This window comes from Melanotaenia boesemani, chromosome 16 (assembly GCF_017639745.1).
Source record: "Melanotaenia boesemani isolate fMelBoe1 chromosome 16, fMelBoe1.pri, whole genome shotgun sequence".
NCBI lineage: Eukaryota > Metazoa > Chordata > Actinopteri > Atheriniformes > Melanotaeniidae > Melanotaenia > Melanotaenia boesemani.
Window position 1 is genome coordinate 13,626,626 of NC_055697.1, and position 16,115 is coordinate 13,642,740.

The window sequence follows — 16,115 nt, forward strand, 5'->3', positions numbered from 1 at the left end:
GATTTTAAAAATCCGGTTAGATATTCTATATGCCTTTCACATAATTCAGGTTTTGCTGCCCAAACTGTCTGTCAACATCACAGATGTACTAGAAGCTCAAAGACGTCAGCTTAATGGTCTCGATCAGGCTTTGAATTGTCTGATCATATAAATGGTCTGAGCACTCTCATAATCTCTTGATGCAATTTTTGTGCAGCTGAGTAAAACACCATGTTTTTTTTTCACTGTATTTTGCTGGTGTGTGTATGTGTGTGTGTGAAAAGTCACTCCAAATGTTGAGAGCAAACTTTGTGCTCTTTTTGACCCCAAAATGAGCAATAAAAGCTTGTAAAGGCATAATTTTGATTTGTGCTAATTATGATGAAGAAGGAGATGCTGTTGTTTGCCTCATAGCGAGATTATACATTATACAATTTATTCATTTAATGAGCCCTACCTATTTAGCAATTCTCATCTGTCTCCAAGAGGGAACATCAAACATTAGTTAGACAACACAAACTAAGCCATCATTTAATAAGTCAGCACAATGTCTGTAATGGCTTGAAGAACAACCCAGACAGACTTTTAGCTAAAATCATTGCATCTTTCAGAAATAGACCAATAAGTGTTTGAATAATTTAATATCCTAAAAGAGAATTATTTGAAAAAATTTGATTAAAGTCAAAATGTGCCAAATAGCTGCAAAAAAGACCCATGCAGGATTTCAAATGAGAATAATGTGTTTTTGAAATTGAAAGTATTACTGTTGAACTGCTGGCACAATGAGCTCTTTGAAACACATGAGGAATCAGCTGCTCTGGTGTGAGCAAAGGCATCAGTATCTGCCGGGATTTGATCAATGTCTTACGGATAGTTTCAGCCAACAGGTCACGATGGTTTCTGTTCCCCCCCCTCCTCCAGAAGCAATCCTGACAGAGGTTAGTTGTAAGACATAAAATATGGTCACATATGTGAAGGAAGGGATAAGTGGAGGTTAAAATAAGAGTAAAGTGTGTTTCCTGCTTACAGGGTGTTGTACCTCTCCATTCAGACAAGGACATGTGATTTACTCCATTGCTGAAGGGGAACTTTCTTTTTGTGTGTGCATGTGTGTAATACACAGTTTAACAGTGTTCATTACAAGGGCGTAAAACATGCTGCTAGTTTTGGACAGTTCAGCATAAATGTGGTTTAAAATCGACCAAGTGATGTGACCGACTGTGATTCCCAGAGCAGCTTTTGTTGCCATAAACTACATCATAGGACACTATTTATTAATGTAATCTTGATTTTTTTTTTTGTATTGTTGACAATTTTTTTAATATGTTTTACATTTGGAATAATTAAAACACATTTTAGACACATATTTAAAGGATTTTTTGTTGTTTTTCATTTAACATACTAAAAGTTTAAGGGCACAAGACGAAATATTTACAATAATCATCTTGAGTTTTGGGGGGTTCTTTTACACATTTTGAGTTTATTACTGTGAATGATTCTATTTTAGCAAATGGCCAGTGGAATCCTTGGGGTCCATGGAGCGGCTGCTCTAAGTCCTGCGATGGCGGATGGCAGAGACGAGCACGGGTGTGTCAGGGGGCAGCAGTGACTGGGCAGCAGTGTGATGGAAATGGAGAAGAAGTCCGAAAGTGCAGTGACCAACGCTGTCCAGGTAAATCTGAGAATAAAAAGTCTTAAGTCTGGATATTTACAATGAAGTTTAGTGAAAGTGGACAGATAATTATGTCTGCAGAGTAATTGACATTTTCAGTAAGTTCAAACTTCAACTCAGTCACAGTATCATTTAAGGGATTCTGTTAGATTAGAAGAAAAGTTACATGAAAAAGAGCTCAACATCAAGCATTTTACTCCATAAGAACTTTGGCTTTTCCATAGAAAGCTGTTTTTAGGTCAGTTTTCGTGGAATGGAAATGGCTTTTAAGGACCTACTGAAAAATCATCAAAAAGCATATTATATGATTTCCAAAATAGTCTCTTTTTGAAATCTTATGTCCTTTAATATTTCTGTTCTGTGAAGTAAAGGCAGTGTTTTTCCACGAAAACATCAAAATGTTTTTTTAATCTTGTCACACTTAAACCATTCATAGCTATGATTTAAGAAGAGGGATCATTTTATTGTTATGCAGCCATGCTCGCATTCAATGACACTATTCAGCTTTGATCTCCTATATTTCCATACCTCCTTGTATGGAGTATGAAGAAATTCTTGCATCATATGAGAAATACAAATGAAAGCCCTTTGCTTTGCTGTAGCATCACTTATATCGCTTTGCTCTCCAGCACCGTATGAGATTTGTCCAGAGGACTATGCTGTGTCAATGGTGTGGAGACGGACCCCTTCAGGAGAGCTGGCCTTCAACAGATGCCCACCCAATGCCACAGGTAAGGACAAAAGCAACATATAGGCTTTAATTTTTGATTTTTGGGTCTTTTGCTAAAAATGAGTGTAATAAATTGACTTGAATTTGGCTTACTTTCATTAAATGGTGGTTTGAATCACACTAATTTGCTAACAACTGCAAGCGTCATTGCACAGTGGGGAGAATTACCCTGCAATTCTAGTCTATTGTTATTCTATCATTGTACGAATTTGCTTTTGATTTAACTACCGTGTGATGAATAAGGCTAGATTTCTACCCTACAGAGAGCAGTCCCTAAATATAGAAAGTATACTGGCACCCCTTTGTTATTTTAAGTAGCTGATCTTTGCATGGTGGGTTAAATCAGCAAGACATGACAACATAGCTATAGGTGGTATCAAGTTTGTTTCGCTTTCTGAATAAAAGGGCAAATATCCTTTTAGTTCATTTTCACATGCAGTGATGCATTTCAAGGCTGTACCTATCAGCCTACAGCCTGAGCACTAGATGGGGAAAGTTTTTAAATGTGATACTGGTGCTAAATTGTTAAAGAAAGCTACTCTGAGGTCTGTTTTTAGGCATAAATCAGAGGCAGTAATATGTGGACTGAAAGAAAAGGATTCAAGTTCTGTAAAAATGTGACATTAATGCCCAGCTCCTAAAAAAAAAAAAAAAAAAAAAAACTGTGGATAGACAAAAGAAGTGCAATATCTGATAAATCTGCTGTGATCCAGATTACTTTTGTTCTAGCTGAAGGTCATTTTGCTGACAAACAGGACAATAAGGAGCTGATGGATGTGGCAGTTGTACGTTGGATTGGCACAGTAAGCAGGAGTGAAATGGTCTGATGTTCTTTCTTGACATTTCTTCCACAACCATAAACGGCTAACTGGCAAACTTGTAGCAAAGCCACTGTTATTCACAGATGGCTTACCTGCGGCTAAGTTAAGCAGAGTAAGATTTAGTAGCATGACATTAGCTTTCTGGCTTGGCATTAGTTTTATAGCCAATAACTGTGTGACACATTTCAGCTTGCATTGGAGTGTGTGTGTCTTTGTTCTATATTGTTGCAAAAATAAGACCTTTACTTTTCAGAATCTAATTAACATCAAAAATGTCTTAATGAGAAAGACCAGACAGAGTGCGATGCTTTCCTCATAAATGAACACTTTTTATTTTGCATTAATTATGTTTGATATTAGATTCACAAACTGTGGAAAATCAGATCTCTGTTCTATGTGCTTGTTGGTGCTGGTGGATTTAAAATGTTTTTATGCACCTAATCTACAGCACACAAAATACACTTAGCTTCAAACGACAATCACTTTGCATGAGAACCACAATAACAGCAACTAGATATGTTCATGTTTAAGCAGTGTCCTTCTTCCTCAAAACTGACCACACATACACACACACACACAAAGATGATGACAGAAAATAATTCAGATCAGATTTAGTTTAATTGTAAAGTCATTAGTTACACTTCCAGTTTCACAAGGCCCAGATTATGGATCCATAGATGAACAAATAAAAACACTACTCAACCTTTGACTTGCAACAAGATCAAATTTAAGACCTCACTGAGAAGCTGTAAAAGTGCAGATGGTCCCTTTTTCCAGGTCAGCCTGATATGCACTGGCTACTGATAAACGTGCTAAGCAAAGATGAAATATTGATCAGCAGAAGCAGCACAATAAAAACAGGCTATGTGAATGCAGGATGTTGCAAAGCATCCAAATGTGTTAAGGGGCTTTAGCACCTACTCAGCCATTGTCACTGTCATTATCAAGGTCATCAGAAGAACAGGGCAGTGCCATCAGCACCACCTTGGTGATCATGGAGGACAGCTGCCACCAGAGGCAAGAGGGAGGACAAGATGAGGGGAAACTCACATGCAGCAGATTCGTTTGTTCAAGTTGTATTTTTCGAACGACGATTTGTGCATTTGTAAACATTTCTTGAGCAAGATAAATCAAGAAAAATGAAATGTAAATGAACAGATTAAATATTAAATCTAAAGAAAGGTTCTTAAATTTCTGTAATTTAGAGCACAAAACATACATGAGCATCATCCTTTTTGTAGAAATATACAAATATCATAGGATAAAGTAAATAAGTCTACTAAACAACAGCATAAAAAAGCATGTCTTTCATTTTTATTATTTTTACAATTAAAAGATTGATGAAGCTTTAGCTCCACTGACACCTGAAGTTACTAATTATTTTGCATAAGAGGTTTTGCTTTTTAAAGTTCATTTACCGTTTTTCATATGCTATGTGATGAGAGCCCTAAATCTCAATTATCAATTAAAATTCAAGTCATTCGCTTAAAAGAGGGAGGAATTAAAGCATCAAAGTCCCAGATTATTTAACAAACTCTTCACAGGTTAACGCTAAGAAAATTAACCTGCAGTAGCTAGCAAGTAAATGAAAAACCATCCATTAGAATTACGGGGGTAATTCTAAATCAATATATTCGGTGTTTTCATGATGTTTCTGGGCATTGTGTCGATCATTGGGCTGATAATACCGGAAGATGGTTGTTCCTTTTAAAGATTTTTTGTGATTTTTCTTGTTTTTCCATCACTGGATGATGGTCAAGTCCACTTAATATCTTCTGAGAGTTTGTTGGCTTGACTTATCTCGACCTTCACAGTTATTAAACACTGATTTAACTTTACGTCTTGGGGGAGGACTGTTTGAATAAAAATTCTCCTTTAATGGGACCCAAGTTCAGGACGCTGTAAAAGTAAACAGTGGCAGGTCAATGCCTCAGTGGAGCGCAGCCTTGAATTTGATCAAATGCATCTCCAGCGACCTATATTTCATACTCAACCTACTCTACATACTTCACCAATGATGCAAGGATAGATGACAGATTGGTGAGGAATCACAGTGAAGGCCTCAAGTTTCTATCTCTGACCTTGTTTGATCTCAACAGAGATCAAAGCTAAGGAAGATACAGTTCTAAAAAAAAATAAATCCTTGGTGGTACGTAAAGAGCTTTTTAAGAAGTGCAGTATAGTATTTGGTGTTAGCAGGTGTGGAATTGAGACATTTTGGAGTTAATAAACATCATGCAAATCCAAAATAGGACTTTTTCCAGCAGAATCATTGTGAAAACAAAAATAAACTGGGGTCCAGGCCATTTCTCATTAAAATACTGCTGAGTTCACATTAAAATTTCAAGTACGTACATTTAAGAATTGTTGTAAAAGCAGGTCATCTCAGTGTCAAATACTAACATTTATCTATGTTGACTTAAACTCATCTTTTGGATTAATACATAGGGACAATTTGCATATTTCTTTTGAGTAACACTTCAAATAATTCTTGAATGCAGTCATATTAATATGTGTCCTTTAGTCATTTCTGTATAAGCAAGCTGCCCTTCTCAGTTTACAGTGACATTTAGTAATGTCAAAGCCAAAAGACACTAAACGAATGTCTAATCTTCCTTTAAAATAATCGTTCTCCCATTCCTTTCAGCAATAAGGGCCAAAATTTTTTGTTTGATTCATGGCACCGTAACATTAATCACCCAAGTGAAGCTAAACAGATGCTCAGCACGGTGTAAAGCAGCAGGCCTTTGCTGCTGCCCCGTGGGCTGTCTCATGGTGCTGCATGGGTGCTTCCAGCATATAGGGATGTTTTGTGTGTACTCATGGCTTCGGTGCATATCTCCAAGCCGGAGCTGTGGAGAAGGTGGGCGTGGGAGGTGTGGCTTTGATCTCTTCCTGTCTGTGTGTGTTAGTCTGTGAAAGATGGAGAGAGAGAGAGAAACAGAGTGAGCAAGAGATAGCAAAGAGTTTATGTGAAGCGCGTTTGCCTGGGGAAATGTTTTGTACTGTGGGAGTTTTCCTCAGGATGTCAAGCACCTGTGTTGGAGCTGTAAGGGGATGTGTGAAGTGCACTCCACCCGGTCGACAGCTGGGAAGGTGTGATGTTGGACCCTTATGTTGGCTGTACATGGTGATGTGGGTGGATTTTGGGTGGTTCTTCTATTTCAGGATCACCGTTTAAATGCCTGACAGCTATCACAGCTGAGCTGTGGCATGTTTGAGTAAACAACTGCAAGTTTTATCATCATGGCATACATTGCGCATATTGAAAGCCTTGGGACTGTGCGGTATGTTGTAATAAGCCAGTTCTATTTAAATATGTTTGAACAGAACACAATTCTTTGTCTGCTTCTTTCTACGAAAATGTTTTTCAGATTCAGCAAACATTAATGAGAGTTACAGATTTTGATGCTGAGTGATGAAATAAAACAAAGGAAAAACAGATAAGTCTCTCATGAAAGCATTTTTTTTCTCTTTTTGTCTCACCCCTCTCCACTTCATCCACATCTGCTTTTTCTTTGCCTATCCCTTGGTCTTAATCCCCTTTCATTCCACCCTGCCTCTTTTCTTCTCTCTCTCTCTCTCTCTCTCTCTCTCTCTCTCTCTCTCTCTCTCTCTCTCTCTCGCTCTATGCCTGTTCATCCCCTCTCTCATCCCTTCCTCACTGATTCATCTCTCCAAATCTGTCGCCGTCTCTCTTCCCTCTCACAGGCACCACTAGTCGACGCTGCTCTTTGGATCACCGTGGTATGGCCTTCTGGGAGCAGCCCAGCTATGCTCGATGCATAACAAATGAATTCAGATACTTGCAGCAATCAGTAGGTGCAAAGTCAGCTTCCTTTCACAGCCTCTGTTTCCAATGTATCATAAATTACCTCCCCAGTGTTTTCCCAATGCCCCCCCCATTTTCATCATACTGTAGCCAAAGATTAACAACTTTCAACAGAAGACCAAATTAAAACACAGATTTGGTCATTTTTCCCCTTTTAATGAATGAGTATCATCATATCCTTAAACATGTTTGATTTATAGTGTTTTGCTAGTTGTAATTTGTGTCTTTGTTCTCTCCGCCCCCTCCCCCCAAACAAGCTAATTAAATTCATTGTTGAATATTAGCTGCTCAAATAAGTTACAAAAAAAAATAATATGGGCATTAAGTGCATTAAGAGAGAACAGATGATTCAGGGAAAAAATTCAGGGAAACTCAATGAAACTGTCTTCTCTTTGTTGATTGTGTAATGAGGCATTTTAGTCACATAAAAAAAGGTTTTAACTGGAGCTTGGGCATGTTATATTATGCTATTTAAAACAAGTTTTTGCATTATTGCACTTGCCTTTACATACACACAGTGGTGGTTCCACTAGAATAGGTCACTTTCAAACTCTCCATCAGTGTTAAAAATAAAATCATTTATAAAAGGCTAAAATAGCACATACATATAGTGCTGCACCTGTGAATGTATATTTATGAGCATGAAACCTGTGCAATGATGTGAAATTTCATTTCACTGTGCAGTTCCTTCCTAAATGTGTGTCTTCTGCTCCAGTTAACTCTTTTATTCATATTGGCTCATTTCAAAACATCCGCAAGGCACAATACAGTTCAGCCTGGCTTAGATAAAAGTGTCAAATAAAGGGCCTTAGAGAGCAGAGTCTTTCTTCCTGATTTTTTGCACTTCATTTAATCTAAATGTGTAACTTAGCATATAGCTTTCAAAGAGTCAGAGGACACCGATGCCTCAAGTTCTGTCTTCTCCTGTTCTTGGAGGTTCAGGGGCACCTTGCAAAGGGCCAAAGGATGCTGGCAGGGGATGGGATGTCCCAGGTCACTAAAAACCTGCTGGATCTCACCCAAAGGAGAAACTTTTATGCAGGTGACTTGCTTTCTTCAGTGGAGATTCTTCGCAATGTGACAGAAACCTTCAAGAGGGCAAGCTATGAGCCATCATCAGATGATGTGCAAGTAAGTGGACACCTCTTACCTGCCACAGTAGTGTGAAAATGTCCATTGGCATTGTTTTGTCAACAGTTCCTTTAACAGTAATGCATTTTGATACCAACTGTGTTAGATGTTTTCTATCATGTCTGAAATTACACAAAGACAGACAAACTCGTCGTGTGGTTTTATCATATCAAGAGATCTTGATACACTCTAAGCTGTTTCATCTCATCATGTTGGGGTTAAATGAAGTCTGATCCTTTCTATGTCAATAGGATGATGGAGATTATAGCCAAAGCCCCACCTCCATCTCCAATAAGACAATCTGATGTCTTCAAGGCTGAGCCATTTCTAAAGACACCCTTCTCAGGCCTCTTTGTGTCCTTTAAGGTGTCCAGCTGCATGTGTGATACAGCTGATGTGTGCTGTTGCTTTCCTCATGCTGATTTTATCCATTTATCTATTTTGATTTGTTTAGGGGGAAAGCTAAATAGGAGGGAGATAATTGATACTCTCTTTGTGATAGTAGCAGCAAAACAAAATTTGAATATTGTAGACGTGTGTGTATGTGTTAGTGATTAATCTAATACCCATTTATCATTCCTTTGTAAGGTTCTTATCTTGCTTTGTTGCATTATCAAGCTTGTTTTCATGCCATTCTTCCCCACAGAGATGCAAGGAATTGTACAAGGAAATGAGAGAAATGTCTTGTCCAGCAGCCATTTTCAGTATAAAAGTAGATCATTCCTGCTTTAATAATTTAAAAGTTCTCTTAGTAAGTCCCAAATCACACAGTATAGTATCTGCAGACTACTGAGCTTTTTTAGCATTTTAGATAACTCCTGTTGTTGGGAGTGTTTTGCACGTCCTAACAGAAGGAAATATCAGCATAAATAAAATACATTAACTAGGATAAATCAATGAAACTCTCCTGCTTAAGTGACACCAGACTATTTGAGCTTGAACTGTAACATGTTGAGGATACAGCTTCTGCATTAGGTGAGGATATAGGTAATGAGATTACAATAAAATTGTCAAATTACCTAATTATGCACTTCCATTTGACCAAAGCTCAGTGATATTTGAACCACAAAATGTCAGGGACAGTTTTTAGTTTTTGCTGCTTTATGCACATTTATCAGCCATTTCCACTGGCTGTAAAGCGTATGGTCATTCTAATATTCCGTGGAAATGAAACTCAAATGTGCTGGCCATGGATGGGGAACCTGGCCCCATTCAGCCATTTTCTCTGCTATAGAAAATCTATGAGATGAGGAGAGCATCCTGTCTCTGGTTATTAGGAGAACTCTATAGTGTGTGTGTGGGGGGGCAGGCAGGAGACCATTCAGCCAGCCCAACCCCTCTGTGTGCCTGTGCGCTAATGCAGTGTTAAAGTGGGCACATTACCACCAGAGGGAGCATAAGCATTCAAGTAGAAAACAAGATAGTCTGTGTCAAGAGACAGAGCCACTCCCTCAGGCGCATTATAGACCAGACGAAATAACAAGGCGAAAGATCAGACAGGGGTCCTATTACTACTGTAGGCATGCACCCCAAGCAGCCCCTGCTTTCCACTGCTGAAGAACACAATCCACACAGCTGCTCAAACATTCTTTTTCCTCTTTTTTCTTTTCTTATTTTTTTTTCATTGCAGCTTGTACTCATCTCCTGTAGCAATAAGTGTTTGCTGCAAGCGGCAGGAGGTTTTAAGGTGTATTTTTGTTTCAGAGCTGAACCACAAAATCCATCTTTTCTTCTTCCGCTTGCCACCATGGTTCCAGCTGCAAATTTCCCTGTGCTATCAGCCCCTGCAGGGACCATCATTATCCCTTTATAGAAATCCATGTTTTCCTGCATTCACAAATGTCAGTATATTATACATAACAGTTCTTTTAAAGCCCATGGTATCAAGATTAAAAAATAAATAAATAAATAAATAAAAAGCAGCTTGCTGCAGCGCCTGTAATACGTTGTGTGGGTGTGTTATGTGTTTTCTCTTTCATAATTTCCACAGAACTTTTTTCAAATCATCAGCAACCTCTTGGAGGAGGAAAATAAGGAGAAATGGGAAGATGCACAAAAGGTAAGCATGTGGCAGGACAATGAATAATTCAGATTTCTACATGAATGTTGTTTGCCTCAAAATTCAGCTCTATGCATGTTTGCACTAACTACATCTGAATAGCAGAAACAGAGAGAAGTCAGCTTGGATTTCAGATAATATTTCAGTTCCTCATATGATCAGGAGGTCATTTAGCAGGTGCAACATCTGGCCTGATTTTGAAAACTAGTTCCTCAGACCTCCACTTGGTGGCAGCAACATTGCCACAGAAAAAGTCCAGCCATTAACACTGCAGGACATCTTCCTTTTGCATGTACGTTTTACCCAGCTTATGCAGATTATGCAACTAGTTTGATTAGACTTGTAGTTAAATTAGATTTTAAACTATAAACAAACAGTTTGGACATTTAATTGCTTGATAAGACTCCAAATCGTTGTCTGCAACATATGAAAAAGAAAATGTTTCAATCTCCTCTACAAATAAAAGGGGCAATGTGCTTCAAGACTGCAGCTAAGTTGTATGTAATAGAATCTGAGCTTGATTCAGTGTGTATATATGAAGCTTGGCTTTTGGCTGTGTCCTCTGTTGGACACATCTCTCAGCTTGAGAGGTGGCAAGTCTCGTTTTCAAAACTGCCACTGGTGTCTGAGACAACCTGAACCCTGAAATCACACACATCCAGACTCTGACAGAGATACCATCTGTGATGACTGCAAGTCTGCAAAGAGGCATCTGCTCAGTTGTCACCTTCACTGGTAAATTGACTTAAATTGGTTGTCACCTGGACTGACATATGACTGAAATATTGCCTTAAAATAAGTCAGATTGCTTTTTTTTTTTCTTTTGGCTCAATATCTCCACACCTGACTTCTGCTAAGATGGTAGACAAACACAGGGAGTATAAGCATTGCTAAGAGTACCAGTCTTGGCTGTCTATAGAGGCGGTAATTAGATGTTTACTTACTGGAGCTTTAGTTTGGCATCCCCCAATGGTATGTTGTCTGTGGAAAGAGCTCACAAACAAGCAGTTTCGTCAGTGAGAATGCGTCAGAGACAAAGACAGACAGATTAAAAGAAATGGAAACAGTGGAAATGTTATCTCTGATTGAACACCCAGAAAAGAAACCTGTAGTTATTGATGTGGGTGTCTAGTTTCATCGCATCACAATTTGGACATATGTTGAGCGCTGTCGTCTGATTTCAACAGGCGACGCTTGGACTTCAAAGTCCAACATTTTTTCTCACTTGCTGAGTTTAGTTACATTAATGAGCTCAGTTTCCACTGCACCCACTCACAGCATGCTGTGGACATTCAAAACGTTCACATGAAACACCTCACTATGAGGTTTTACTGGCTGGAGAGTTGGCTTTGTGCAGAGATCACTATATATTCACCCCCTGTCACTGTTACCATGGCAAGGAAAGGAAGAGCTCTGTCTACACAACCTCCACTGCAGCCATTTCCCTCTGCTGCCTTCACATCTCACGGTTGCTATGGAGACCAGCAGAATGAGCATGACTGCACTCTGCGTCAGACATGCCGGAAGGGGCGACGTGATGTGCTCTTCTCCCTCACTATGGCTTTCACTCTGCTGTGTCAGAGGCTCTCGACTTCTGCATCTCAGATCCACTCGCCAGGCTTAGCAGCACATGAAGAGGCATGTGAAAACACACACAGAAGGGAAATACCTGCCTCAGGTGTTTGTTGAATATCAACTCAGACGGGGGTGTTAATTGCTTAATGCCACTCAGAGGCTTTATCTAATTGCAAGGCATCATCACTGTCTGCTCACACTGTTGTTTTCCGGTCCTGTAATGATATTTGTACAGCTGGACATAAATCACATAAAGAATTTGAAATGGTATTACAGAACTGCTCTGTGCTGCTGTTATTTTCTGAAAGTGGCAAATGGGTTAAGACTCTGCCTAAAATGGGGTCATGCGCGGCACATCTATTCTGCATCCCAGCTTCTCATTAGATCTCACCCACAGCCACTAGAATGTCAGGCAGGGTGGTGATCCAATCGTTTCATGGCCATTTATTTATTGGATTAGAGTGTATTTGATGTGTTTACTTCAGGGAGAGATCAGACTGGACCAGCAGCAGTGCCACTGGTCAAGCTGTGTCGCTGTCCATGGTGCTGAATCCCTGCCTTTACATTCTCTCAGAGTGCCGATGCCCATGAGGCAGCACATGAACCGAAGCAATCGTCCTTAACTTGGCAGGGCCTTTCGGAGGAGAAGCCAACCAGCAACTGTGCTGGCAAAGCTGGTGATTACAGCTCTGAGGCTGATGTCACATGGACAGTTCAATTAGGGTTGTGATAAATAATTGGATTAGTTGCTAGCTGTTCTGTATATGTTGTTTTCTTTACTAATTAAATTAGCTGTAAAAAGTGAGACAATATTGAACTTTTGAACTTATAATCTTACAATTATAAGTCTAAAATCTGTGTCAGATTTATAAAACAAAATAATATCTAATAATCAAATACCTGCTGGGGCTAAATTACGTGGAAATGTAAAAGGATAGTTATGTCCTTTAAAAACACACGTGAAAAAAATGGATATTATTACAAATATATGTAAGTCTGTAATCATTGTTTCTTTTTTTTCTCTAGCAACCCTTTGAATTAAATTAACAAATAAAATTGTAGGTTATTATATTTTGTGGGTTTATGCAATTAAAATTCTGTAATTAATATCTAACATGATTAATGCTTTATTAAAATTCTTACTGTGCACTCTTACATGTTTTCTGTAACACCCATCTCTGCTTCATTGGTGAAATAATAGGAGGACTATTCATGTTGGCTTTTCTTTCTTTCTTGTCCAGATCTACCCTGGAGCAGTGGAGCTCATGCAGGTCATCGAGGATTTCATCCACATTGTTGGACTGGGCATGAAAGATTTCCACAATGCCTATCTAATGACTGGAAACTTGGGTGAGAATCAGTCGTCTTTTCCTCCCAACCCACAGCCACTTAGCCCACATCACAATTTATTTTTGCTTGACGTGGACACATAATACTTGTGCTCTGCTGACTCCCTATGTCAGTTTTACTACAATCATTAATTTAGGATAAATAGTGCACAGGATGTTTGGGGTGGAGTAAAATTATTGCAAATCAATACTGATAATTAAAACTGATCTTGTGGTCTTAATGAGCTAAATTCCTCTGAAGACACTTAACACCAAATTCAATATCACAAATATGCAGCGTAGGAACCTCTATAAGAGAATTGCTGTTAATTATAAAAGATACAAACAACAAGTTACCTTTAAATAAACTAGAAAAGTGAAACCTTTGCACCATTTTGTTTATTATTCACTTGATTCTTTTCTGACCACAGTCCTTTATTAATCATTGACTTTCTCTATTCATTCATAGCTTTAAAGTTTTTTTTTTTTTTCAATAATCAAATTAAACTTTAATGGTGTACTTGAAGGTGAGATAATTCTGTCTGACACTGCACTGTTTTGCAGCTCTTTGAGAAAGACTTGATTAGCAGAACATGCCCTAGCCTAAAGCATGTTTTGCGCTACTGCTACTTAAGAAAAAAGACTGTTTGTTGTTTGCAAGACTCATGAAAAAAACAATCTAGATATTTCTGATGAAAGGCTAAAAGATTTAAATAAAACTAGTGAAGTTTCTCTTTGCAGCAGTAATAAGCTTTTCTGTGAAACTGATTTTTATCCAGATCATAGCTCCCTCTTTTGGTTTTTTGAGTCTGAGTTTATATCATGAGTAATTTGTCTCTCTCTCAGTGTTGCAGTGGATTCTTTTAGCTTCTGCTGCACTCCTCTTCCTGGATTATTTGAGGCCTCTGTAGCATTTCTTCCTCAGCCAATGGCCATCTCAGGGTCTCTATTGTGTCTTTTAAAAGCAGAATAATCGAACACTGATCTGGATTTTTCTTTTTCATGCAAGTGCATGTGAGCCTGAACTGTATTGCTTTAAGGGAGGTTTTGCCCTTGTATTCTGAACAATAGCTACCATTTGACCGAGTTCCAGCTAATGCCCATATTCTGCTGCTCTTTATGCTATATGATTTCCATAATGGTAAATAGCTTATCTACCAGAACAGCATACCAAACATGGGTCAATGAATGCACCCATCAAGATGCCATTATGAAACAGCAAAAGAGTCAAATTAACTAATGGATTTTGGACTTGGAAATAAGGTTTGAGTGTGTTTCATAATGCAGAGCATTACTGACTTCTTTTTGAAGATGTAAGAATATTTTTCTGCCTTTCTCCTTTTTTTATTAATACTTTTGTTCAATTTGTCTTAATAGCAACCACTAAAAAGTATTTTTTACTACTTCAATGGCAAAAAGCATTACCACAGGACCTCTGCTTTACACACAATAAGAAAACTATTTTCTGAAACTGATTCTAAATTTACTAAGAATTTCTTCTATTCAAATTCCTTGACTGGGAGCATCTTTTTTTTTTTTTTTAGCCAAAGCTTTGATATCAAATATTTGAGTTGTGTTAAATTGATAAATGATGTGACTGTCTGGACTCTTCTTGGGAATTCAGGTTCAGTTGTGTCCATTCATCAGATGTGACGTGCATGTGAAGTCTTTTATGACAGTAATAGAACTAAACACCATGAGTCTATGTAATTTACACACAACTGAAGAATATCTTGCTGTTTCTTTCTTAAAAAGTTGCATATATTTCACTTCTGTTTTCCAAGCAAAAACCTTTTTTTGTCATGTCCTTCCAGTTTCAGCTTTTAAAAGTTTTTCTAAGAAATCCAACATTCAGCTTTATTTACGGTATTTTATAGCACCAATTTGGAGAAAATTAATCTCAGTGTATTTTACAGAAACAAATCAATTCAAGCCAATTCATTGTGGTACAATTAAAAGAAAGCCATATTTGTTCAGCTTATAATAATTTCATTCGTACAAGCTCCACTAAGGAAAACGGCTTGCACTAAATCCTGTCTTTGATTCAGGCCCCGATCCTCAGCAAGTGTAAACATGGGCTGGCTCTAGCAGAACCTGGTTCAGGAAGGGCGGCCATCTGCTTCAATTGAAGTGGCGAGGACAGGACAGAGGGATCAACAAGCATCACAGCTTTTTGCCTAGGAAATTTGTTGAGAAAGAAGAAATTATTGATGCCAAAAGTGTAACATATTTAAACAAGGAAAAATAAAAGCAAGGAAAGAAAAATGTTAGGAAGTGCTCAGTGCATCATTTAATCTTACAGCCTAATCTTAAGCCTTATCTTAAATCTTTAATCTAGGTAGAGAGGGTGTGTGCCTCCTAAACCCAAACTGGAAGCTGGTTCCATAAAAAGAGGGACCTGATAGCTGAGGTCTCTACTTAATTTCACTAGAATCAATAAAAAAAAGCCACCTCACTGGCTAAAAGTAAAATATGAAGGTTTCTTTGGGAAAGCATCTTTGAACAACAATGGACTTTATCGTTTTCCTTTTTGTCTAAAATGGCAGAAATAATCACTGTTTTTGTTTGTGTTTAGGCAAGAAAAGAATCAATATAGATTTTGTTTTGGTAGCAACTAATACACAGGATGCAGAGTTTTGGGGGATAATTATTTCGTCCCTGGACGCTGTACATTCTTTGGTTGCCAGGAACAGTAATTTCAGCTCACACCACCATGTCCTGGTGGTCACGTGGCCCTTTTGATTAAAGGAATGGAAAGTTTTGTGGGTTCATTGGTGAGAGCCAAGTGGAGAGCATCTGGCTGAGTAAGATATTGCTGCATCATTTCGTCACTAATTTATGGCAGCCTCTTGACACCTAGATAAATAGTGGCACCGTTGTATCGTCCTCTGTCCTCCTACTTTTAGTCAAATAACCTTGATTGCAAGGCTTTCCATTCCAGCAACTTAAGTTAAGCTCGGGACATGATAGAAAATGAGAACTGCTTTC

At 38.3% G+C, this 16,115-nt stretch overlaps 1 protein-coding gene across 8 annotated transcripts in view; it reads left to right on the forward strand.

Annotated features, from left to right (window-relative positions):
• Window positions 1-16,115, forward strand: part of adgrb3 (adhesion G protein-coupled receptor B3) — a 106,106-nt gene that overhangs the window by 58,086 nt on the left and 31,905 nt on the right. For 6 of the 8 annotated variants that reach the window (XM_042010294.1, XM_042010296.1, XM_042010292.1 and 3 more), the window contains 6 exons: window positions 1,487-1,651; window positions 2,281-2,382; window positions 6,914-7,020; window positions 7,968-8,165; window positions 10,156-10,224; window positions 13,041-13,149. In XM_042010294.1, coding sequence (XP_041866228.1) covers window positions 1,487-1,651; window positions 2,281-2,382; window positions 6,914-7,020; window positions 7,968-8,165; window positions 10,156-10,224; window positions 13,041-13,149 — 750 coding nt within the window. The remainder of the gene's footprint in view (window positions 1-1,486; window positions 1,652-2,280; window positions 2,383-6,913; window positions 7,021-7,967; window positions 8,166-10,155; window positions 10,225-13,040; window positions 13,150-16,115) is intronic. The other 2 variants (XM_042010293.1, XM_042010291.1) reach the window with 1 other exon arrangement.